The 26,222-nt window shown below is 35.0% G+C and overlaps 1 protein-coding gene across 1 annotated transcript in view; it reads left to right on the plus strand.

The window, feature by feature from the left end:
• Positions 1–26,222, plus strand: part of LOC306670170 (netrin receptor UNC5C-like) — a 356,297-nt gene that overhangs the window by 287,352 nt on the left and 42,723 nt on the right. The window contains 5 exon segments of the mRNA XM_079154743.1: positions 3,376–3,543; positions 5,997–6,161; positions 21,350–21,406; positions 23,405–23,596; positions 24,270–24,614. Of these exon segments, the coding sequence (XP_079010869.1) occupies positions 3,376–3,543; positions 5,997–6,161; positions 21,350–21,406; positions 23,405–23,596; positions 24,270–24,614 (927 nt within the window).

The following is a 26,222-nucleotide window of genomic DNA, read 5'->3' on the forward strand; positions in this document are numbered from 1 at the left end:
AAACAACTTGACCTACACAGAACTTGCTTTGCTCCCTCCATCGAAGACACAGAGAGCAAAGATAAAGGCAGATTAAATGACATCCTCATGACTTGGTGAAGTCTCACATGAGGACATTTTCAGGAAACTTCTCCCCAGTCTAATCCATCTCATCTTTAAACCTATCATTTCTCCTCCAACCAATTTCACAGTACATTTTAATGTGGCATATCTGCTTTTATCTCCCTGTGCATTTTAGTTCTCAATTGTCTTCTAGTCATTTCTCAAGTGGTTTAAGCTCCCTGGCTAAGCTTTTAGCTCTTTCAAGACTGGGCTGTATATTTACACACTTCTCACCATGTTAGACTTACAGTGAGTCCTCATAGCATTGAGGTTTTATTTTCGCAGAAAGAACTGAACATTCCTGGGAAATATTTTGAGGATTTGCTTCCTCTTGCATGACATGTCCAAATCTAACCCCACTAAGAGCATAACATAACAAAGTTGCATCCCTGCCTCCATAATAAATGACATTCAGGGACCTGTGTCCGAGGGACTGAAGGAGGAACAGACTCTGGCAAGTATATGGCTCATGGTACTTATTGCATAGTGCTCAAGTAGTTAAGAATATAGTACCCCAAACTATGCCATTCTGGATTATTAAAACCTTTTTTAAATTAAAGTTACTTGAAAAATAGTAGGTACAGGAAGATCACTCTAATCTTCCTTCTTTTTCTTAAAATCAGGAAATTAATTTCTCATGTAAAAGGAGTCTTCCATATCCTACAAGGAAAATAACATTCTTACTATTAAAGATAGGAATTGGAGACTGAGATAATTCTATACTGATCTTATTAAAATAACACTAAATCTTTTAACCTCACCACATTAATTTAGTTACATTTTCAAAATTTACCACTCTTTGTCCAATCCAGCATACAAGTGTTTAATTCTATTTCCATCTTATGGTATCCATTTCTTTATAAGGTTCCTGTGTATTGTATTAAGTAAATTTGTATGCTTTTCTCCTGTTTTACCTCTTATGTTTTTTTACTTATCAGATCCAGATGAAAAAACAAACCTACAAATATAAAGATTAGAATTTTGTCTCTCCTGCCATCCTAGTGGATATGTGGTTATGATGTAAGGAGTTATGAGAACAGAAACATTATGATATTCCAAAGTCTGAATGTAATGATGCTTTAAAACTGTCACTTTAATTACAGGACAGATGCATACAATTTTTTTAATCCTCTGATTACTCTGAGGTTTAATTTCCTAGTCCAGATAATGACTATGTTGAATCATAAGCAGTTGTGTTTCTTAAATCACAATAAAATGTTTCCTAGTTTTTATCTTTGTCTAAGCTGCCTGAAAGACTTGATTAACAGCATTTGAAATGCAAAGTAGAAGTGGGGTCCAATCACTGCATGTACCAATCATAAATAACTAATGAAGACAGACTATATATAGACATATTATATAGATATTGAATACACATGCAAATCTCTTCCTATGCACACATCCTTTCAATACCCATAAATGCAATGAATACATTGTCTTAGGAAGGAACAAACACTAGTAACTTAAGCATTTTGAGATAAGGTCAGGACTAAGGTCAGAAATCATGTATTCTAGGACTAGATGCTCTATTAACTGTCCTTTTTTAAATCAGAATTCTCTGAGCCCTTGTCTCCTTTTCTGTAAAATGAAGGGTTGAGCCTAGGATTTGCGAAGATGTTTCTGTCTCTAAAGTTTCAGATTATTTATTTCTCATTAAGATTTGAGCAGAGTAGTACGTGTATCCTATAGCTCCAAACATTAGCTTGCCAGTAGGCTAGTAAGCAATTTATACAGACAATTCCGTAGTTGCTCTTTATAACACATCCTTTTCATGGCTTCATAAAATAAGTAGTCCAAGGCTCAGAGGTTGGAATCACCAGAAGTGCATAGAAAAATATACATCTAACCAGTATTTCTTATTTTGAGTCTGTTTTATATATACTTTTTATTAGTATTATTTTTAGATGACAAATATATATCTAGTAGAAGAAATTCAAAAAACAAAAGGTCAAAGAGGAAAATGTTTATAATCCTGTCATTCTATCATCCTAAGAAAATCTTTTGTTAAAAAATATGTAATTTTAACCACAAATATTTTCTATGCATAGATTATATTTTAACTTAAGGGATATTTATATATTATCTTTGCTTAAAACATAACATTCTAATATTCACATATCTTAATATATGAATAGCCTTCTTCAGCATCATTTTTAATAGCTACTTAGGAGTCTTGTCACATAAGCATAGTATAGTTATGTTATCACTTTCCTGTTTTTGAATATTATAAATGTTTCTAATTTTTATCTTTGTATATTAAAACAAAACTCTACTATGAAAAATACCTTTGTTTGTAAATACAATATACTCATGCTTATTCCCCATTGAATAGGTTTCCAGCAAATAAGAAGTTGAACAAATGATACACATGTACTATTTGTGTTACTTTGATGACTAACACCTTTCTTTACTATTAGAAGACAAATATATATGCTGGTTGCATCATGTTTGATCTACCAGCAAGTAAGTTTTCTGTAAAAATTATTTTTCTGGTAAAATATGGACTCACATAATCAAAATACTTTTAAACTATCAGTATTTTCTAGGAGGAGATCTCTGGAGGTGAATAGAGTACAGAGTGTTAGGGTATAGGTTTTGTAATCACACATGTACTGACAGCTCCATCAAACACCATAAGTGGGTTTTCTACACAAAATAAGTGTCTGTTTCAATTACGTCAACTAATTACCAATTCAATCAAATTGCCAATTTAAAACTTCAATGCTATAAGATTTTATTTTTTAACTAGGTTTTACTTTTTAGTTTGTGAAACTTAGATTTTTTAAAAGGTTATAAAATTTGCAAATGCTAAAGAAAATTAACCAATCATCATGTTTGTTGTTTTCAAAAGGCTGAGTGATTTTTTTTTTTTTTCAGTTCCCATGCTATAGATCTGCTTGTGGCATTGTATAAAGATATAAACATTTATTATTTGAGAAAGCAGTCAAAAGTCATTTTTTGGAGCTTGACTATGTAAGGGGATATATTTGATTTTTTAGAGAATATTAACCAAGGAAAAGAGAGCACATTACAATTTAGTTTTCTGTGTGAGGAAATCAAAGTAAATAATTTCATATTTTAGATGTGTTTAGATTCTTCAGTTATGTGATAAAGCTTTGAAGTGATGCCTAGGATCTCATCTACCTTTGAAATTTTAGATTGTTTTCAATGGCCACTTGGGAGATGACTTTTCTGTTTGTGTGTTGTGTGTGGTTTGTGAGTCTGTGTGTACATAACATGTTTAATCCATTTTTTATTGTTGCCTCCTTTCAGTTAATGGTGGCTGGTCTACCTGGACAGAGTGGTCTGTGTGTAATAGCCGCTGTGGACGAGGGTATCAGAAACGTACAAGAACCTGCACCAACCCAGCACCGCTCAATGGCGGCGCCTTCTGTGAGGGGCAGAGTGTGCAGAAAATAGCCTGTACTACATTGTGCCCAGGTAAGCAAATGAGTCCTCTCATTCCAAGTGTCTCCACCATTCTAGAAATATGTTTTAGGAATGGATACAAAGACCTTATTCTTGAACTAAATGTGTGATAAACATTGTTTGAATTTATTCTATATTCATTGTCTAATATTGCAGAGAACTCAAGTATCTTCCTCAAAAAGAATAACTTTGTTATCTCACATACAAAATAGTATAAAACAGGAGATGAAACATGTAAACATAATCTCTTTATATCAATGAAACTGCTGGTAGGCTCTGAAATTCAAGGAATTTAAACAACATTGAAAAACCACAAGAATAACAACACTTGATCTTCAGAAAACCATGAAAATGAGTTGAAATTGCAATTGAGAAAATATTTTATATTGAAATATTTTTTGTCTGTGCAAGGTGTCAGTTTCTGGGTGAAGGCAAATAAAATATTTGGAATAAATTAAAAAAGGAAGTCAAAGCTTTGTGACATATGAGATGATGGAGTTTGAAAATGCATGCAGTCATCTCTTTATTATCTGTACATATTGGTCATTTATTTTGGGAGTTATTTTCAGTGATACCTGTAGCAAGACTGTAGGAAGACCTCTGCCTCTTAGCATCTTTTAATACTATTTCATATTGCTATCAGCTATTACCCATAGTTAAATTGAAGTTAGTGTTTGCCAAAACCAAAATATATTAAAGTGCCTCTTTATACAATGTAACCCAAAGTTAAGCTAAAATTATTTTGAAATAATCCATAAGTTTAGTATGCTCATTAGGGTAGTTAGTTTGTTGACAATTTTATTATTTAGATACATAACCTCCTTACTTCTGTTTACTTTCCCTAATTTTGTTCTGTCCATCCTCTAATAGACTCTGTCAAAAACTGGATAGAGAAATAAATAGGAGTGAAAAAATCCACACATTACATTCCCATGCATTGATTTCCAAGTATCAAAATAGTTTTCCACACTGAAACTTTTTAGAGCTTTTATTTATGGAACAAATTTTGACACTTGGCTTAGTAGTTCAGATTTTATCTTGCACCCTCCTATATTTTATCTAGGTGCTGACTCTCCCAATTAAAAATGCACAGATCAATTTGAGTTAAAATAGAAGCGTTGGGGGGACACATGTGTACACACGCGCACACATGTGTGTCAGTGTTTCAGTATATCAGGATCAGGATGCTGTAGGTCAAAGCAAATGTCTTTGCTCCAGAAGTTGGGAGTTGCTTTTGTAGCCAACTCCATGTGGTGGAAATATTAATGCTATACTCATTTCTTTCCTGCAAGTGTGTTTATATCTTCATGCACAGTATGTATATATACATCGCAATTAGACCATGGAATCATATGTATTTCCCAAACTATGTAGACTATTAACATTTATATAATTCTTTATCAGTATGCAGATTTTAGAGGTTTAGATGTTCAATAAATAATGTTTGACATGAAAACCTAGCTAATCATAATTAATCATGTTTCATAGAAATCAAACATTTTAAAACTCATAGTTCAGTATTTTTAACCTACTTCTGTGAAGAAACTAAAGGATTCATTTTAAAATATGCCAGTTAAATTTATTATGTATTTTTTTTTTCAAATTGGGACTAAAGTAGAGTGTTTTTAAAAAAGACACCTCAGTTCATTATCATTGAAATCGTTCACAAGTCAGCCACCAAAATTAGGAAGAAAGTGGGCCAATTCTAAATGATGAAATCACAGCAAAAATTAGGAACTTGCTTAAATATCATTTTAAAAATAAATAGAAATGGATACATCATCAAATAACAGAATCATCAAATAACAGCCTTTTCAAAAAGGCATAGCAGAAGATTTCAGTTGAATCAAGCAGCCTGAATGAAGAAAGGAAAATTTAAAAAGTATGTAAGATATGGATGGAGGGAAGCTGATCCACTGGATGGATGGATGGATGGATGGATGGATGGATGGATGGATGGATAGATGGACCGACAGACTGACAGAGCAAGCATGAGAGATGGATAAATGGATGGATGGATTTCTTCCCCATTGTACCAACCTTTTCTCTTAACTCACTTATAAGTTTACTTTCACTGTCCACATGATACTATGTCTATGAAACTTGGATCCCCAAAGAGATTCCTAATCTCAGAACAAAATCCAGAAACTTCCCCCTAATAGAAAAAAGGGTGGCACCATAAAATGCATTTAGGTAGCTCCTGGTGACAACTTTGGTTTCTGTTTTCCAGTGAGCGTCCCTTGGCTTGTCCTTGAGAAAACAGTCAAATGCCTTCAAAAGTGTTCACAGAACTCAGACTGTGTACAGTATGACCCACTTTCTAGTGCTTGAAATTAATGTGAAAACTTCTTGGTGGGGCATTTTCCTCCATTTTGTGTTTTGATACATTATACTTGAGATCTGCTCCCTCAGCGCTTGGACTCACTGCTTCTCCCATTGACCTGATACTGGTTTTCTCATGGCAGTGGATGGCAGGTGGACCTCATGGAGCAAGTGGTCTACTTGTGGGACTGAATGCACCCACTGGCGCAGGAGGGAGTGCACAGCACCAGCCCCCAAGAATGGGGGCAAGGACTGCGATGGCCTGGTCTTGCAATCCAAGAACTGCACGGATGGGCTTTGCATGCAGAGTAAGTGGATTTGAGCAAAGTACAGATGCTAAGGGACCTAGGATTAAACCATTTAGATGTCTTTAAAGGAAATATTAGAAATTAAGAACTCTTTGAACAACAATAAAAAAATGCAATAATGGAGCAATATTCTAGTTCTCTCTTAAAATTGGAAAATGCTAATCTCCCAGGAACCAGAATGAATAATAACTGTGTCTAATGAACAAATGACATGCAGCATTGCTTTCCCATGAGCAAGGAGTGAGTGAGTCATTTCTGTGGAGGGCCTGTCATCCTTGCACACCAAGGAACCGTTACTCAGTTTTATTAGCATGCACAAAAGGGCACCCTAAACTCGCTCCTCATAGAATCAAGACATGACTTCAAAAAAGTGAGCAATTTATTCATAACTCATGCCTAGCACCAAATCAATGTCTATGAAGTATAAAATATATAAGGATGGTGAACATTTCTGCAGGTAGATTTACCAATTCATGATAACCCATTTAGAAAGAATATCTTCACAACCCCTTGAAAGGGCCAAGGTTATGTAAAAAATTATAATGTGGGTATGATTTAATATATTTAAAGGACATAGTGTTAATAAAACAAATTTTTAAAATGAATGCATAAGATTGGTATAGCTGCAGCTGGGTGCAGTGGCACACACCTGTACTCTCAGCAGCTTGGGAGGCTGAGGCAGGAGGATCACGAGTTCAAAGCCAGCCTCAGCAAAAGCAAGGTGCTAAGCAACTCAGTGAGACCCTGTCTCTAAATAAAATACAAAATAAGACTGGGGGTGTAGCTCAGTGGTCAAGTGCCTCTGAGTTCAATCCCCAGTACCCAACTCCATAAAAAAGATTGGCATAACTGTGTAATGGGTAATGTAATGAACTAAATAGTCTCCGTTTTTATATCTTTGTTTCTTAGATTATTTTTGTTTTCTTAAGATTTTCTTAATGACATGGTAGCTTGATTTCCATACTTATAAACTCTTACCCCTTTACTGAGAACTCTTAGATGTTCACAGTTTACCATCTCTTTTTGTGATCATGAATGAAGGTGCTAAGAATTGTACTGAAATTGCACCTGTTCAGATGATTGGATCAAAGTGTTGCATTTGGGTCTGAACTAATGGTGGGCAAATGTTGACATTTCTCATAATGCATTACAAATTGCTTGCAGAATTCAAGCAATCAAATATATTTGTGTAGAGCAATTTGTATTTATTATTTAGGAAAAAGTATTTTGTTTTCACCACACATATGAAATTCTGTTTACCTTTCAGAATCTATACACCCAAGGAACTTTAAAAAGAATTCTCACTTAAAATGCAAATAAATAATTATGTTGCTCACACAGTAAAAATCCAATTGGCCTCTATTTTTATGTTCCCCACACATTGCATTCTTTGAGAACAGGCTGCTGAGCGCAGCGTACAGCCTCTGATTATGATTGGGACCTGCTTCCGTGGTTCTCACTAAGTTTGTATCAGAAATGCAAGAATGAGAACAAAACAGCTTTTACCAACCATTTATACAGAGATACAAGGTTTCCTCCCCTAGGCTGGCATTTAAACTGAGAAATAAAATAACAACATAATATGCACAAGTTATTTTGTTTAACACTTTTATTCTATGGGATTCTTCCTTTACTATAGAACAAACTGCAATAGCAATATTTAGAGTTTTTCTGTATTCTTCTTATGCATTTCTCCCTCTCTCAATATAATATTTCAACCTTGAATAATTTAATATTTACTGCTTCCTCTATGCATATTTAAAAATCCTCACAGCAACCTATTTAATAAGGAGTACCATGCCATAAGTTGGAACATTGAATCTTTTCTTGGTTATACAAAATGATGCTTTCTAAATTATGACATTAATCAAACCCAAAGATGAAATAATCAAACTAAGACTTTCATGACCTAGAACTCCTTAACGTCTAGATCATTCCAGATTACACTCACAGAATTTTTTCCTTGTGGCTGGATATGTGCCAATAATGATGGCTTGGACTTTGTGTATAAATAAGGAAAAGCCAAGAGACTACAGAGGGGTTTGGGTTTTGTTCATTTGTTTTGCTTACTTTTTATCAAATCTTTTGTTAGACTGAAACATTTTGATGTTTGGATTAAAATCATTCAGTTAAAAAGCTATTTCCTTGGGCAGCTCTGATTTGCTATCGTAGCACTCCCTACTAAGTCAATAAACCCTTTCATCTACCCTCTTATATCTACTGTTGTCCAACAGAGAATTGTAGTCTGTTCTACTATTGATTTCCTCAGTGATAAAAACCACAGAGATATTGCTGCGCTGTGTAATTACAGTATTTTACAGTGAAAGCTATAGTTTCTGTTTACCAATAAGCTTGGTGTTTCTGGCAGAGTATTGCTGCCAAAGTCTTGCAAAGAAATAATGTTACTTTGGCCCTTACTTTGGAAAACAAAAGGTTTTCTTAACAATGAAACTACATGGTTTGCAAGAGGGATAAGGTTTACAATAGGAAAAAGAACAAAAGTAGAAAAGACAGGCAGAAAATTGCAATTACAAATTAGCAATTATCATTTAATATTTTACTTTTGGAGAATTAGTGTCTTAAATGTATTAACAAATAGTTCCTCTGATACTACAGTAAATCTCAAAATAAAGTTAGCTTACTTGCCATTGAATCAGATATAAAATATAACGTCTGAATCTATTCAAATATATATAGAAATAATTCTAACAAATGTAGATATACTGTTGGATACAAGAAATTCAGAGTTCATAGTGGATGTGAGTAGGACTAAGTTACCTAGATATGGATGGTAGTGTAGTATTTTTTTAACAAGCTAAATTGGACTGGAAAACATTGCAATGTGAAATATATAGAAAATGTTATTGTCTATTATTTTGTTCAAAACAACAAAATTCAGACACATTTCTTCCTTAACCACCTACCTTAATCTAAATAACTTTGGTTCAAAATAGTGGAAATATTAGATTTCTATGTACACACAGTACATAAAGGGAGAAAGGGAAATCTGCAAGTTCCAGAAATGCAATTGCAACTCAAAGGGAGAGGTGAGTGTGGGCCAGCAGGATAGCCAACAGAGGCAGTGAACATGGAAGTGTCTCATGGGTCAGGAGTTAGGGGTTTAGTTTAGGCAGAGAAGCAGAAGCCATGGCCTTGTGAAAGCAAAGTCCTGAGACTTGAAAACAAGAAGTTCGAATAAAACTGAACTCATAAATGACTAGGATATTTTCACCAACCAGCCCAAGAAAGCCACAGGAAAATTCATGGTAGGAAAGAGGAAAACAAAGTCTTCCCTTAAATAAAACCTATAGTAAAACCACAGTGGTACACCCAACTCTGGCATGCTCTGGTATGGATATAATGCAGGCAGCAAAAACAAAAGATGTGTAATTAACATATTGACTAAAACTTCTGGGGCACTAGCAGAACACAGCAAGCCACTCATCTGGATCCCTAGCGCAAACTAAGTACATTGGTCTGTGACAAAAATAGCTCACCCCAGAAAATAAACTTACAATACTAAGTTTCAAATCATCCAAGGAAACAGTCCACTGTAAGGCAGAATCTGAAACATAAAGTTGGCATTTTAATGACATACTCATCCAGCAATCTGATCAAGACCATATACAAAGTAAAAATGAAAAGAAAGACTACATGTTGAAAGGGAACATAAATACAGTCATAGAAGAGAATATTGTTAAAAGAACAGATGTATTTGGAGGAAAATCAAATGAAATGTCCAGACATTTAAGACATCAAATGAAATGTCCATGACAAATATAAAATGTAATGGCAGATTGGAAATCAGGCATAGCTATAGAAATAGTTGAAGAGAAAATTAGTGAACTGGAATATAGACCTCATGAAATTTCCTATAATACAGGGAAGAAAGATGAAAAGAACGATTATGTAAAAGAAATGTTAAGACACATGAATGACAGAATAAAAAAGTTGAAGATTTATTATATGAGAGAGCAAAATTTAAAAGATTTTCAGACAATTGTATAGAGAGTATTCACCACTCATAAACTCTCATTGAATAAACTGCCAAAAATATAAAAATAAGAACTGGCTTTTCAAAGTACATGTAACTGTGCACACACACACATGGGAAGGTCTCAATTAAGAATTTTCCAGTTTTCACATACTATTCAGGAAAAGAATAGTATTGTTATTTGCACTAAATTTTAATGATTCAAGTGTTTCAGTTAAAATGTTAAGACAAATGTAAAAGTTGAATGTATAAGTTCAAAATAAAAATTTTAAGGAGAAAAAAAGGAGGAGGAGAAAGAGGAGGAGAACAGTAAATAAGATGCTAAAAATAAATCTACATATATTTGGGACCACAGTATAGATGAGTTAAACTCACCTGTACAGGAAATCAAAAGTTATAGAGAAAAATCCAATTTTATACTAAGTATATGTAGTGTACTTAAATCATAAGTACAAAGAAAGGTTAAAAGTTAGAAAATAGAACTTAATAATATTTATCTTTAAATTTTTATTAATGGCCTTAACTATCTAATTGGACCATTCTTTATTTCTCTTTCTCATTGTCACTAAGTAACATATATTATATATTGTTTTTGCTCATAGTTCTAATTCACAGAATTATTTTTCTTAGATGCTAAGAATAATAATCGTTTTTAGAATGTTTAATTTTCAACTGAATAAAAATTTTCAGAATTATTTGCCAGCCTATTGATGTTCACGTAAGATATCTTGAAATCCATGCATTTCCTCAAATAAAATAATTGAAAATTTTCATCAACATTCTTGAAAATCACTTGTAGTATTATTTAACATTTTAAATACATAATAATGGAAAATGTTGATGTGTAGTTAGATGGAAACTCTTGTACTTCACTAATATAACTTTCTATAATTATTTGGGGAGGCAATTTGACAATGTAAATCAAGAGTTTTAAAATTGGTAAATGGTAGGTACCCTTTGACCCAGTAATCCTACTTGAATGACCATTTTAAGAAATTAATATGAATACCTAAAAATATACATTCCAAATATTTCTATAGTATTTGTTTCCTATTCCTATAAAAATTTAAACCCAAAGTTCAATATTAAGGTAATAGTTAAGTAATACATGATAATCCCATAAAATAACACATTATATTGCCACTAAAATGTTTGTATTTCACATAGAAAAGCAGAATATGGATGTATATAATATTTTTGTCATAACTGCATAGAAGGAAACTTAGGAAAAAGATCCATGAAATTTATGCATCTCTGGGATTATCAGAGTACAATTAATGTTTTCTATATAAAAATTCATATTCTATACATTCTTTATATTCAGTATTCCATTATGTTTACAATTATAAATAATATTTTTAAAAAGACATGTGGACAATAGGCTAGAGCAACAGTATGCTCTTAGAAGCAGGGGTCTCTGAATTTGATGCAGAGCAATATCACTGACTTATTCTGAGAATTTGGTCACAATGGTTTAAATTAGATTACCAAGAACAGTATTTCATAAAATACTTGCAGAAAACCCTTGTTGTATAAAACCCTAGGTGGCCAGAGCTACTTATAGCCAGTAAATAAGTATTTTAAAGACATGGGGATTTGGAATTGAATTATAGTTTCACATTATTTCCCTATTGCCTGTCATATGCATATCACTATGTCCTTGCAACCCTCTTACTTTCAGACTGTTGGATAAATCAGATTCATTGCATGATGCTGTGTAATTTCACTTATGAAACAAGATCACAATCTTTAAGCAATTTCAGAAGTTTCCACTAAATTTTTTGACCATTCATTCATACACACATCACTTTGTATTTTGTATAGTTTTTATACACACACACACACACACACACACACACACACACACACGCACACACACACACACACTGGATATAGTCTTTTTGGCCTAAAAGAGTAGTTTCCATATTAGTGCCTTTAAATTATGAACTTCCAAAAATTGGTAGTATTTAATTAAAGGATATTATTAAAAGGTAATTAGAAACCTTCAGTCATTAATGCTCCAGAAAGAAGTTGGGCATTTTTGGTTTACGGGCACATTGTTAATTTTTAAAAGAAAGTAAATATTTTTTTAAAACCAAAGTCTTTTGGAACATCAAATGGCAAGGATTGCATTGAACAAGAAAGAGCAATGACTGGAGTGTTTGATATTATTGAAAATAATAAAAACATGTCTGATCTCTCTGGTATGAGAAAGAAAATATTAACAGCAAATTTCAATGTTTTTATTTAATAGTACTACAGAATAGTGTATCTCATTCAGAGGCAGTATTAGAAAGTCACTGGACTGTCTGTCCATTAAAATATTTGGATTTCTTTATTATTATCCCTAAAATGATATGAAATAACCCCCCAAAATTTTGCAGTTTTTTTTTTTTTAAATAGGATTACATGAAATAGTTCTAATGAGAGAGAGTGTGAGAAAGAGAGAGAGAGAGAGAGAGAGAGGGTTAGGGAGGGAATGCATGAATGAATGAATGAATAGGACATAGAAAGGGATACAGGAGAATAAGACAACCCTTAAGAAACCTTCAAAAATGCTAAGCCAACAAATACATTTAGGGTTTATGTTCAAATAACATAAAATTGTATTACGAAGATCTGATAACTTTTAACTTTGATAATCTTTATAATGAATTTGTTGTAAGACCTACTTTGTCATGGTTGGATGTAATAGTTTAACCCATGCTTACCTTTTCCTTTTGAAAATAGCAACCCAAAGACCATGTATGTGGGTTGGTTCAGAAATAGGGATTTATCTATATTTATGAATGTTCTAGATTAGATTATTACATTCCTACAACTATTCATAAGGAATTTAGCTTTTAATCCCATATTAGGTTTGAAGATTCGCATAGGCATATGTAAGCGTTCAAATCTGAATTTAGAATTACTCCCTTCTTGCTGAAAAGGGCTTATGCCACAGAAGACAAATTAAAAATTGCAATTTACAAACAAGAACTGCCTAGAATTGTGTCTGCATCAGTGAACTCCCTGACTTTGGGAAATTAAAATGTTATGCATTCTGCAAATTTAGCACTTTCTACTCATTAAAACATTTACATGTCACACAGATCTTCCATTAATTCTCACCAAAGGAAGTAGCAGAACTACTAATGTGTATTTCACGCTGCATACTAGGGCCCCCAGAATCTCAGGTGCATTTACTGTGGGGAAATAATTAACCTTACAAACCGTCATGTCCCAACTTCAGAATGATGTGTTTATAACTGCCCATGGTAAGCATTTGAGAAGGTGCTAGTCAGTTTCCAGTGAAATTCTTGTCAGCACAGCAGTTTGATAGGAAAGCATAATTGTGAGTGTTAGACAGTGAGTGCTTTTATCTGTAGTTTGGAAGAAGCTGATGTCATCGCAGTGTTTGTGTAGTTCTTGATACACATAGTGTCCCAGCTGGCAAATAAATATTCTGTACATGGACTGCCTGCCCCACACAGTGCTTGACAGTCTCCGGTATAATCAGTGTGGTTTGCTTTTTTCCTTTCTGCTAAAACATTTTCCTGCTTTTGAAAGCAGGGATGTGGTTAGAAACTTTAGCCCACAGGAACCTGATGAACGCCTGTGGAACCCCAGAGAGGTCAGTGTGAGAAGACAAAAGCAAGGTCTTCAGAGTTCTGAGGGGACCAAGAAAGGTCACCATGAAAACAACAGAGCAAAGCAGGAGTGTCTTCGGTAGCACGTGTGGGCAGGACAAGGGTGTGAGCTGCAATTTCCTTTTTGCCTACAAGTCCAACAGATAGATGATGTATTCTGGGATTCATCCACCTTACTTTAGGCTTCTCCATTATTTTACTTTTTCTATCAGATAGTTTCCCTGCCATGGAGGGATATGAATATCATCACTTTCAGATTTAATAATGTATTGTCCTTTTTTTAAGAGCATTGATGGGGATGGAGTCTACTACATGAAAACACTTGAAGAGCTGATGTATGAGTGTGATTTTTCTGAACTCATGGGTTTCAGACATTTATGCTGTACATACTATGAGTCATGAGATAAGGCTTTTACATCCTGGGATGTTAATTATATATTATTCATTTTCATAAGAGTGTGACTGGTTACTATCAGGAATAGGACTGTGAAGCCTCTTAGTACGGCATAGCCAACTCTCCTCCAAAGGCCAGGGCAGCAGATTAACCGCGGTAAACTTAGACTACTGACAACAGTGATAAGCAAATGTTCTTTTCAGTGTGCACTATAATGTCCTAGAATTTATGTATTCATTTATTTGGAATTCCTTAAGCCCCATCAATACTAAGCCCCCAGAAGAGTGGTAAATTATAATAAACGACCCTGGATGTCTTTGATAGACTTGACCTTTGACATCATTAGTGCAGCCCTGTTGGGTCTGCAAGATAAGAACTGACCTGAAAGGAAAAAAGAGAACCTGGACATGTTTATTTTGAATGGCCCTTGAGGTTTTAGTAAGAACATTTGCATCAGAAGAAATTGTAATTGGGGTGAGAAAAATACCACATTGTAGCTTAGTGTAAAATCACCAGTAAAACGAAAGACAAAGCCAACAGGTCAAGGAGAGGGTGGAATCCATTGGGAATGAAAAGCTTTCTAATGATAGGTTCATAAAGCAAGGTAAAGTCTTATGAGGTTGTCTAGTGAAGTATTTAAATAGGGCTACAACTAACTCAATATTTGGTGATTTTAAAACATGAATTTTTATAGAAAACAGTTAATGTATGTATAAACTAGAGTTATATCATAACCTGAATATTCATCCCTGTATACAATATGAATTAGAGCATATTTAAAAATTTTTTAATCCTTACTGCATCTTAAAATTATATGTATTAAGGTCATAGAAGCAGCTTTATATTGAAATATAACAAGTAAACTTTGAAGGCAAGATGGAACACCTTATAAAACTTCACCTCTCTCCACTTTGACTGGGGATTTGATACCTATATATATAACAACAGGAAGTTTTAATTCCCAGACATCTTTGTGTAAACTTTCCTTTTAGGTATTCCATAAGTCTAGGTCAGTGGTTCTCAAATTTTGGATAGCATAGAAAATTACTGTATCTTACATTTTGTAGTTAAAGGAATTTCAGATTCAACTTTAATCCTATTCACTGTGTACCTTAATGCACTGGTGTCAGGCTTTGCCAAGTGGCTTTCCTAGTCTTCTGTTGGTCATGGCCACTGAGACAAAATCGACTTTGAGTTAAATTTAATTAACATCCAGAAGAAAGAAAAAAAATAACTTTACAAAGTTTTTGATAAACCCCTAATAATCATTCTGCTAAGGAAGAAACTGAGGCACAGAACTGAAACAACCTACCCAGCGCCCACAAGAAGGTGCCACAGTCGACATGTGACCCTAAATCTGTATCATGTTTAACCTGTTCTCATGCAGGCTTTGGGATGCCAGACGCAAGTGGTTGCCAGATTGTATTGCTTTAAAATGAGATTTCCTCTGATGTGTAGTCTTTCTAGTTATTGATATTTATTCCTTTTTCCCGATTGTATCGTTCTTGAAAGAAATGATTCTCCTTTAAATATTTCCTTACTGGAAATGATGTTTTTCCTTTAAATTTTTCCTTACCATAGGGTTTTCTGACAAATACAACATGATTATCATGCATCTACAGTGACATAGTTCCAGCAAGTTTCCCCAATTATCCTGGGCCAAGGTTTGCTGCACCTGTTTGCTTGTCCCACACTTGAGACAAAAGATACTATTAGGATGTTGTGTCATTTGAGGACGAAAATCTCTGTTTTACCTTCCTAAATTTCAAGAATATCAATGACAATATTTCAACTGGAGAGGTATTTTTCTAAATCATTAACATTACCTCATTTAAACACTGAATTCCAAATGAAGGCAGGAACATGTCAAACCTTTTGTATAATTTCCTTACCTCTCCTGATTAAATCTACTAATGAATGCTTACATAATCCAGTACTCACATAGTCCAGGGCTAGAGCCCAAAGGCTGAGATCTGACCCTTGCTCTGCTGCTTCACCAGCTTTGTGATGTTAGACAAGTCCCTTTACCACTCTTTGTTTAAAAGGGTTAAAACAGGAAGTTCTAGTCAATGATCTGTGATAACTCCAAGATCATAGAGACCTAGATTTGACCTCAGATTTAAGCCTGGCTGGTGATGCCTAGAAGTTATAACATTTCTCACATTGGCATATTTGCTTGATAATCTTTTTCTACAAACATATCACTCATGGCTTAAAAAGTTTGTATTATCTTTTTTCAAACTTTAATCATAAAACCATGATTATTTTTGGTTATCAACTACTATATATGCCATGTTTTTAAAAAAAAAAAAAACTTTTTAAAGACTAGAAAAATAAAAGTACTTGCTGTTTAATGGAAAAATAAAGATTTACACTTAGTTTCTGGTATTCTTTCTGATTATTCCCAAATATAAACCCACTAAACAGGCTACTCCAAGCATATTACTAACAGTTACTAGCTATTAGCATACATAAAGGAAGCATATTGTTACTTTCTGTGATATAAAACCAGGGCAAGTTTTCTTTCCTTTTAAACATAATTGGACATGAGCTTTGATCTTTTAAAATAGTTAGACACTAGCTGAAAAATATAGGCAGTGCTGCCCCTAGTCTCATAGATGGATGTCCTAGTACAAATTAGAAAAAGTCCTTCCTCAAGTCACCTTAACACCATCAGCCAGAAAATGACCATGTGTGGATGAAGGGCACCATCCCAGTATGGGGCCCTGCAAAACTTGCAGGTGGTCAGTACTACCGATGAGATGATTGAAACCGATTTGAGTTGGTTGAATTTTAACTTTGTGCAACTTTGAAAATACCACTTCTCACCTTTGGGATTCAGTCTCCTTATCTGAAAAAGATCGAAACAAGATCATCTCTTGAAATGAAGTTTTGAGCAATTTTAAGCTCGCTTTAAAGCAAAAGGATTGCTACACTAACTGTTGTAGATGACCACTTTTATTTTCCAATTGTTTGTGTCTTCGCTTACGTCACGTTTCTCTCCACGATCAAACTTACAGCCCCTAGGCCTCCAGGTAAGGAAAATCTCCTCTTTAAAAAACAAATTTTCCAGTAGAGCACAGCTCTGGGTTGGCTCCCTCTTCTCCCACCTGATGGGGCCGAAGTACCCTTTCCCTAGCCATGGGCCTGTGTTTCTCCTATCAGTCCAAGACAGCTGACCAAACGTTCTCATCCATGGAGGTGCATTCTGTCCCCAGAAGTTTTTCCATGGCAATACTCCCATATCTCTGGGAGGACATATCTTTGGCCCTCCTCACTAAATACCCCTAGACTTTATTACAATCCAAATAACAGGGTCTCTGCCCCTTCTCAAACACCTCTTGGAAAAGTGGTATCTCCTGGTTGAGATACCTTGTTAGAATCAATTTTTACTCTGACTCTGGAAATTTGCTCTTGAACCATATCACTATACCTTTCCCAGAAGTGACAAAGGCCAGGTACAAACCTCCTCCAACAGAAAGGGTATAAGAGTACACAGGACTTAAGAGATTATATTGCTCCTTTTCTCTGTAATAACTAGGGAAACTAAAATTCAAAAACTTCCTAAGGTTACTCATTAAATAATAGTCTACCTTAACTCTACAAATAAAATCTCTTAAGAATCCTTCTTCTTGGTGTAGCTTAGTAGTGTGTATCATAATGATATAGATATAACTGGTTGGCATTTGTCGATTGCCTGCAATGTACCAACACCTTACAAATCTCATTTATCCATTCCACAGCAATGGAAGCAAGTATTCATAGCCCCTTACACGGATCAGAAAACTGATGCTCAGAGAAGGGAATTAGTTTAAGTGCTCACAGCTAAAGAACTGGCAGGGCTAGGATTCAAACTGAAGTTCACAAGACTAACAAACTCAAGTTCACGAGTGTTCCACTACCTTGGCCTATGGCACTAGTGCTTTTTCAGTCTGCCTTACTTTCAAGTAGTGGGAAAGTTAACTGAAATTCCTAACTTAGGAATCTGCCTGTCAGAGAGACGCTAACAATTATTTTGCACTGTTTTCTCCCAGAGATGTTATTTTTCATTATCGCTAGGACTACTCTCAACAGGTTCACTTCATTAGTTGAAGAAAATGTTCCCTGTTGTTCTGAGACATGCGGATCAGATGGACAAGCATAAAAACAAACTCTGGAAAGTGATTCTGTGTTCCCCTGGTTTAGGAGATGGAACAGTAATCCCTTTCTTCTCTGATTTCTTGTCTCCTAAGTGATGTTTTACTTCTCTAGTTGCAGAAATGTTTTGAAAGGAATGGAAAAAGTTTTATAGGGTTGCCTTCCAAACCCTTTATCAGTGTTTCCATAACAGAGTAAATTGGGGTGTTGAGCTGTTGGTGAGCACACTTAATACTGGTCTGTTTTTAATTTTCTCATGTTGGAAAAGAGCAGTTTGGCTAGATTGATCCTAACTGGTTATGAGAAATAACTAGTTGTGGGTGAGATTTTTTTTAATGTATTTTTATTTTAGAACAACCTGAAATGTAAATACTTCATCAAATATATTGATACGCCTATTGATGTACATCTCCCAAGCCACACATGACAGAAATTATTCATAAAATTATGTCACTTTACTCCTTTTGCAATTTGTTTTCTGTATAGACACCAAAGTGATAATTTTCAAAATTAGATTCAATCACAGGATTTGCATTTCATTGGAATAAAATTGAAACTTCCTCATAAGCCACCAGGCCTACATGATCTTAAACCATATTCCTCCCTTTCCCACCTTGCTCCCTACCCTCTAACCACTTTCTTTCTCTGTGAGGACGTTTGCACTGACCCTCACTCTCCTGGAAGCTTATTGCCTCCAGATCTTTACCTGGCTGATTCCTCATCCTCACTTAAGCTGCAGTTCAAATTTCATCTGAATAAGAAAATTTTGTTTTCCTGTCCTCCAAGTTGGCCATCCCTTTATTTCTAATTAAATTACAATCTTGCACTTTATTTTTAAAGGGACTTTTTCAATATGCAAAATGATCATATCCATTATTTTCCTTGTGTATTTCCTATCAAACTAGAACATAAGTTCCATGAATGCGAGAAAAGTATCTCTGGTACCTAGAATAGAACCCAGAATATAATAGGGTTTAAGAGCATTTGTTGAATGAATGAATGAATGAGTTAATTCTAAGTCTTCTGTGCCTGGCATTAAATATGTCTCATAAAAATACCATAAGGCACAAACAGTGATCCAAACCTAAATAAATATGAGAAAGTGGAAGTTAAAATCAAAATTATAAAATTTTTTATATTATTCTTTGATCTGCCTGTTAATAACAGTAATTCTGTTGGGGGAATAAAAACAATATAAGCAGGGAAAACACAGAACTGCTTGATGGGGGCAGAAGTTTCAGGCCATATGATTTATCTCTGGACATAGACTTCTCCTCTTATAAGAGTCACTCTTCTGCTTTCTCAGGTATGTCCCCATGGGTCCTTATCAAAATTCTCCAGGTGAGCATTAGAACATTTTTAAATGTCCTATTTCATGCTCATGACTTTGCCCTCTCACCTGTAAAAAGCAAGTCTTTTGATTTCCTTCTGTTTAGCAGCATCATTTCCAAGACTATGGCATGGTTATCTGGTCTCCCCCTCTTGCAGTGAACTTGTTTTGGCATAAGTCTTTGGGTTTCTAAAATAAAGCCTCTATCTATCCCAGATGTCCTTTTATTGAGTTCATAGAATACAAATGGAAAAAGGTTATTACCAGGCAAAGATGTTTAAAAATGAAAATCAAACCTAATACATGGACTCAGACAACTAGAATAAGGAATATAATATTTATAAAACTGAGTAGGAGGTTGCAATCATTGCTCTAAAATAAAGCATTAAAAATTAATTCATAGCAAACCTATCTGTGCTACAGCAAGCCTTCCTTTCATTAAAGTAGCGCTGCATGTTTCTCCAGAATTAGTTCCCAAATAGGTAAATAGCTCGCAGGAACAGAGTGCTCTGCAAACTGTAGAGGGGCTACCTGAGGCATGATTTAGACTTGCTTTTAGTATTAAAGCTTTACAGACCTTTCATTTTGAACCAATTAATTGTGATTCTTGAAGTTTTCCTATATTTTTTGCCCTTGAGTATTACTAGGAATATTTAATTTGCATGCTTCCTGTTCATCTTCATTTGATTAATCCAAATGGTGCTATGTTATTTGATTAATTCATGTGCTGCAGAACATTGAATCTTGGAGAACTGTGGGTACCAGTTGTAAATTATACTTAAAAGTTTTCCACAGTTTTCATTTCAGAAACTTTGTGTTGTGCTTTTTTTTTTCCTGTTTTCTCCCTGTTTTCCACCACTTCCCATTATTATTTTAAGTATTATGTTATTAGAATTATTGGTTTCCTACTTTATAATACATTACGAAGAAAACCTTACAGTACTATTTCTGCATTTTCAATTGATATAAGGTTATTTTCCCCAATTTACAATATTATTTTGAAACCCTAAAATAAATAACCTTATAACCTTTAGGCCCTATCGATTTTCAAATGATTTCAAATAAAAAACATCCAGTTTCCATTGTACTGACAAACTGCTCAATCCCTAATGGATTCCTAGTAAATGAAAGGGACAGGAAACAATGGAAAATCCAGAAATTGAATTTGAGGTGGTGGGGAGAGGTGGTCATAGCTCAGCTCAGTAAATGGGTACTTAACCTTTGACCAATGACGACAGGTCTCCTTGAGTTCTATTAGACCAACAGTGAGCTGTTATGATTAAATAAAACAGAAGAAAAAAAAAACTGTTTGAGCCTTACTGACTATGTCCTGGGAATTAAAACATATGGCAGGGATAAGGAAAAAAGATTTTCCTTATGCTAATGACCCTTGATGTCTGAAATAAATTAGATCCATTAGAGTTTATGCTCAATAAAAGAAAGATTTTAAGCACTCCAAAGTTAGTGACTCGAGACCAGTTTTTGCTCTGAAATTCAATCTGCCTACTTATTAATTCTTAGTGAGGCTCCAGAGCAGACAGGGGATGCAAAATCATAATTCTGTACTGAACCAGAATTTTAAAGGACCACAGGTTTCTTTTCCTTTTCTTTTAATTAAACCATTTTTCATGCTTCCCATTTTGTTTCCTTCATTAATTTGATTTTGTTCCCATTTTTCTGTTTCATTTTTTTTTTCTTTTCAAGGTTTCATTTATCCTATTTCAACTGAACAGAGAACCCAGAATGAATATGGATTTTCTTGTAAGTTTGATGTTTGGATTTTATGTTGCTGAATAATCATTTAACATTATTGCCCCCAGTTCAAATTTGCCTTTCTTTGGATCACAGATGTGCACACAGGAAATAGGAGCCTAATATATTCTAACATGAAAAACAAATTAGATTTTTGATGCAGAAGAGAAGAAAGGGTCATTTCAAGTCTCTGCCTGATTTAAAAATCTGTCAGTCTACCATCCAAGCTTGAGTCTGGTAACTGAGAAAACATATCATGTACCATGCTGATATAAATAAAGGGCAGGGTTCAAATACTAAAAGGGAAAAGGTTGAGAAAATGCAGAACTATTGTGCTAGAAATCATGAATGTTGAGTAAGTAATTATGGCCTGGTAAAATAAAACATTAAAGATTTCTACATAATATTCTGACTGGAGTTCAGAATCCTCCTGCAAAGCTTCAGATAAAACCCAGCAGCAAAGAGGTGTCAGCACTTTGGAGAGCAGTGTTCACACAGTCAGGAGTATTTAGGATGTCACTGGTTTTCCGGAAAAAAAAAAAAATGTCAATGCTGATTGATTGACAGGACAGTGAGTATTCTGCAAACTTTAGAATGAACAATATTTTTTAGAAGAAAGCATAATCTTCCACAGTACGTTTACATATGAAATGCTAAAAGTGATGAAGCAATTTCCAACAGCAAATTCATTTGTACTTCCAACATATGAAAAATATCATGACAGGAGAGTGTGAGTTATTGCATGAGCCACTGGCCAATGAAAGGATGAGTTATGTCCTCCATATAAACCATGTGGCTGTGAGTCTTAGGAAAGAGTAGTGTCTCCTCAAATTTTAGGAGACCACAGGACCTACAAATTGGAAAATTCTCTCTCCCCAAAAATACATGTATGTAAAACTGACCATAAAATTTGAGCTGGGTTTTGTCCACCTGAAGTATCAATTGAACCACCCCTTTTGTAATGAGCAGAGCAGCAGCTTTAGTTAGCTTTGCTGAGCATTTCTTGTGAGTCACGAAAACTAAAACCAGAGACTTAACAATGTCAAAGTAGTTCAACAAAGATTTAACTTTGTTTTAATTATCAGTTTTTATCATCTTTTCCAGTTGGATCAAACACGTCCCATGTCACCAAGGAACATGCAAAATTTATAGGAGTCCTGTTCTTGCTTCTCTCAAATATAGGCCCCCAGGGACTGTACCTTGTGTTGCTCAGATGCTTACTTGCCTACTGAGGTACTCTGGCCTTTCTGATCACTGAGCCAGGCTTTATCTAACTTAGTGCACTGTAGAGCTATATTTTATTCCTGTAATGTCAAACTCAAACGTAAATCTCTGACAGAGCCCCATGAGAAGATCAGGGTTCTCAGAAATAATACTGTATCTGTATCAAAAACCTGGACTTTGAGAAGGTCACCAGCATTAACCTCTGGTTCCCAAGTCTGGGCCTTCTAAAAACACATCTTTCTAATTCAATATGTTTTTTCCTAATATTTGCTTTTCTTTGTTAGCCACTGCTCCATTGATTTAGGAAAAAGTAAGAAGAATGCTATGGAAAGTAATTTTATGACTTGGGATGATTCTTAGAAAAATATTCTGGTTCAATAAATATACAGATTCAAAACACACCAGGTATTTCTAACAGTGTTTTTTAGAGAATTATTAGTGAATTTAAAAAAAAAAAAAACTTCCAAACTTTTTCACCTGAGAATAATAACACCCCCCCCCAAGGATTAGAATGGTTATAGCTCCAGTTTCTTTATATACCTACTAATAAATGGTCTGTTATCCTGCCCAATTATAAGATAGATTAGTGGGTGGATTGATGCAGAGAGAAAAAGAAAAAGAAATCAGAGATAATTTCCCACTGAAAGGCCAGTCACTTTATATAGCTTTTGAAATTAACCTATAAAAAAGGCAATAAATGTCTGAAAAAGTTATAGCAATACATATGTGTGCTGTGAGAAATTTGTCTAAGCAGTTGGTCTAGCATTGCATCTTTCCCTCTAGCTGCTCCTGATTCGGATGATGTCGCTCTCTATGTTGGGATTGTGATCGCAGTGATTGTTTGCCTGGCCATCTCTGTTGTGGTCGCCCTGTTCGTGTATCGGAAGAACCATCGTGACTTTGAGTCTGATATCATTGACTCTTCAGCACTCAATGGGGGCTTTCAGCCCGTGAACATCAAGGCAGCCAGACAAGGTCGGTGGATGTCACACCTCATGCCCTGTTCCTCATGCATGTACAGTTTTCTGAGGGCGTTTCAAGATCAGTGACATTTTGGTCTTTTAGTTCAGCTGGAATGTAAGCTCCATGAGGACAGTGACTTTATCAGTTTCATTTATTGCTGGATTGATGTCATTCCACAATACAAATTAAGAGTTGACAAGGTTCACGAGTCTTTTTTTTTTTTTTTCCTGACACACTGCTGTCATACTTTTAACTTCTGTTTGAAAAAAAAAAGTACACTGATTTGTGGACTTTCTAGGCTCTTTCTTTTCCTTTTTTGACAAGATATCTTGTATTACTATGAATACAGTGGTTTACAGATGAACCCAAATAAATCCAATAGAGAAAAGAGAAACTGTTACCTCACGGGAACCTCATGGGGCATACTGTTCAACCCAGTCTGTTGCAACTGCCAGGTTCTTTGGGTATAATGAGTAAACCTCAAAGTAAAATATAGAATGAGCCAGTAACAAGATGGATGCTAGTTATCCGCTTGCCCTGCTTTCAGCAGAGCCTGAGAGTCTGTCCATCTCTAATATTAGCTGAGTTGCTTTGCTTTTGGCTCAGAAAGTGTTAGGGGGAGTCTAACTAATGTAGGCTGGCCTGAATGGAGAATGCCAATGGAAATCTCTTTTCTCTGACTCAGATCTTCTGGCGGTGCCCCCAGACCTCACTTCAGCTGCAGCCATGTACAGGGGACCAGTCTACGCCCTGCATGATGTCTCAGACAAAATCCCAATGACCAATTCTCCAATTCTGGATCCACTGCCCAACCTGAAAATCAAAGTGTACAACACTTCAGGTGCTGTCACTCCCCAAGATGACCTCTCTGAGTTTACATCCAAGCTGTCCCCCCAGATGACCCAGTCCTTACTGGAGAATGAGGCCCTCAACCTGAAGAATCAGAGTCTCGCCAGGCAGACTGATCCATCTTGTACAGCGTTTGGCACCTTCAACTCCCTTGGGGGTCACCTGATTGTCCCCAATTCAGGTAATTCCTAAAGGTTTAGATTGCAAACATTTTTGTCCCCAAATCTCTGTTTTCTTATTAACTTGAAGTTAACTGCCAATGTAACAAAAATCTACTTTTAGCATAAATCAAATATTACCTCAGACCAAATCAGCAAGACAATTTATCTTCACTCAAACAAATCTGAAAAAACTTCCTCTAGAAATATTTGACTCCCAACTTTCTGCTGAGATAAAATTTAGAACTGGCATTGACAGTAAGCAGCAGTAAGCCAGAAGCCACTCACACTTGCCACTGTATTATAAAAAGACAAATTAATTAGAAAACATGTCAGTTGATTCAGTGCCAACTTACTAAAGAAAGAGATGATTCAGAACACTAATTTCTGGATGATGAGAGACATCATAATAGACATCAAATTCCTCCTTTATTAACTGAACTCTTCAATCCATAGTCTTCAACCATAAAGTATTTATAAGGTGCTAAGACTGACCTCTGATATATCTATCTATAATCTCAACCTAGAGAAAAAGCCTCAGAAGGACTTCCATGATCACGTTGAGTTAGTGACCAACAGTGTTGGATTAGAAATTGGTGTTCATTAGTCAGTAGTAGTAATGGGTTTGGAACCATACATCAGAGAAGGGCTAGTGACTTCCTCTTTGAATCCACCTTTGGAAAAAAGTTGTGAATATTTTTAAATATAGTAATAAAAAGCAACTTCATTGACCTAATGCATTAATGTCACATGAAAAATGGAATTAATACTCATACCTGTAGATCTCTAGACCTGCATACGAAATTGTCTTTGGTTCTTATTCCCCCATTTCAGTGCCTTGGTAACTTTTCACCCCATACCTTTAAAGGAATGTTTTAATATAATTGAAATAGTTAATAGGATATCATTTTGCCTTTATACATTTTACATAGCAGAGAGGTTTTATTTAAAGTGCTTTTTTTGCCTTTTTCTCAATTTCATGCTATTTGTATGTGCTCTTTAAAATCATGATATTTAAGTATATTTATGTTAGTCTATCAGGTAACTCCAAGAAAACATCTTCTATTGTTCTCTCATTGTTTTAATATTATTATTTCTAAGACTATTATTTTCCCCATGGTAATTATTGGATTCTGCTTTTCCTTCCCATTGCTAAAACTGCCACTTATTAATATATGAATTATATAAAGGCTTCTTAAGTAGAAGGGAGGGAACCAGTATGTTTTAAATACTTAATATGTATGAAGCAAGGATCAAAAACATATTATTTCGTTTAATAGAGTAACAGTCACATGTGTGTCGGGCCTTATTGTTTTTAACTTACATGTATAATTTTTTTCATCCCCATAACAAAGACAAAGGTACATTTTATGATTTTCATTGGGAAAAGAATGCTGAGTCCTCATGGCTTAATGTGTTCTTCCTGCTCCCTCTCTGTGCCCTCCACAACCATTCTATCAGCCTGACATTGACCTTCCTGCCCTACCAGAGCTCCCACATTACTCCCCATTACAAGAAGGCCCTGACTCAGCATCTTCAACCAGTATGCAAAGGCCTTTTTATCCCTATTCCCCTTTGACTCTCTATTCTTTAGTCTTGAGCTGTTCCAACACAATCAGGCAAGTTTTCTT

Source organism: Sciurus vulgaris, assembly GCF_902686455.1.
Source record: "Sciurus vulgaris genome assembly, chromosome: 9".
Lineage (NCBI taxonomy): Eukaryota > Metazoa > Chordata > Mammalia > Rodentia > Sciuridae > Sciurus > Sciurus vulgaris.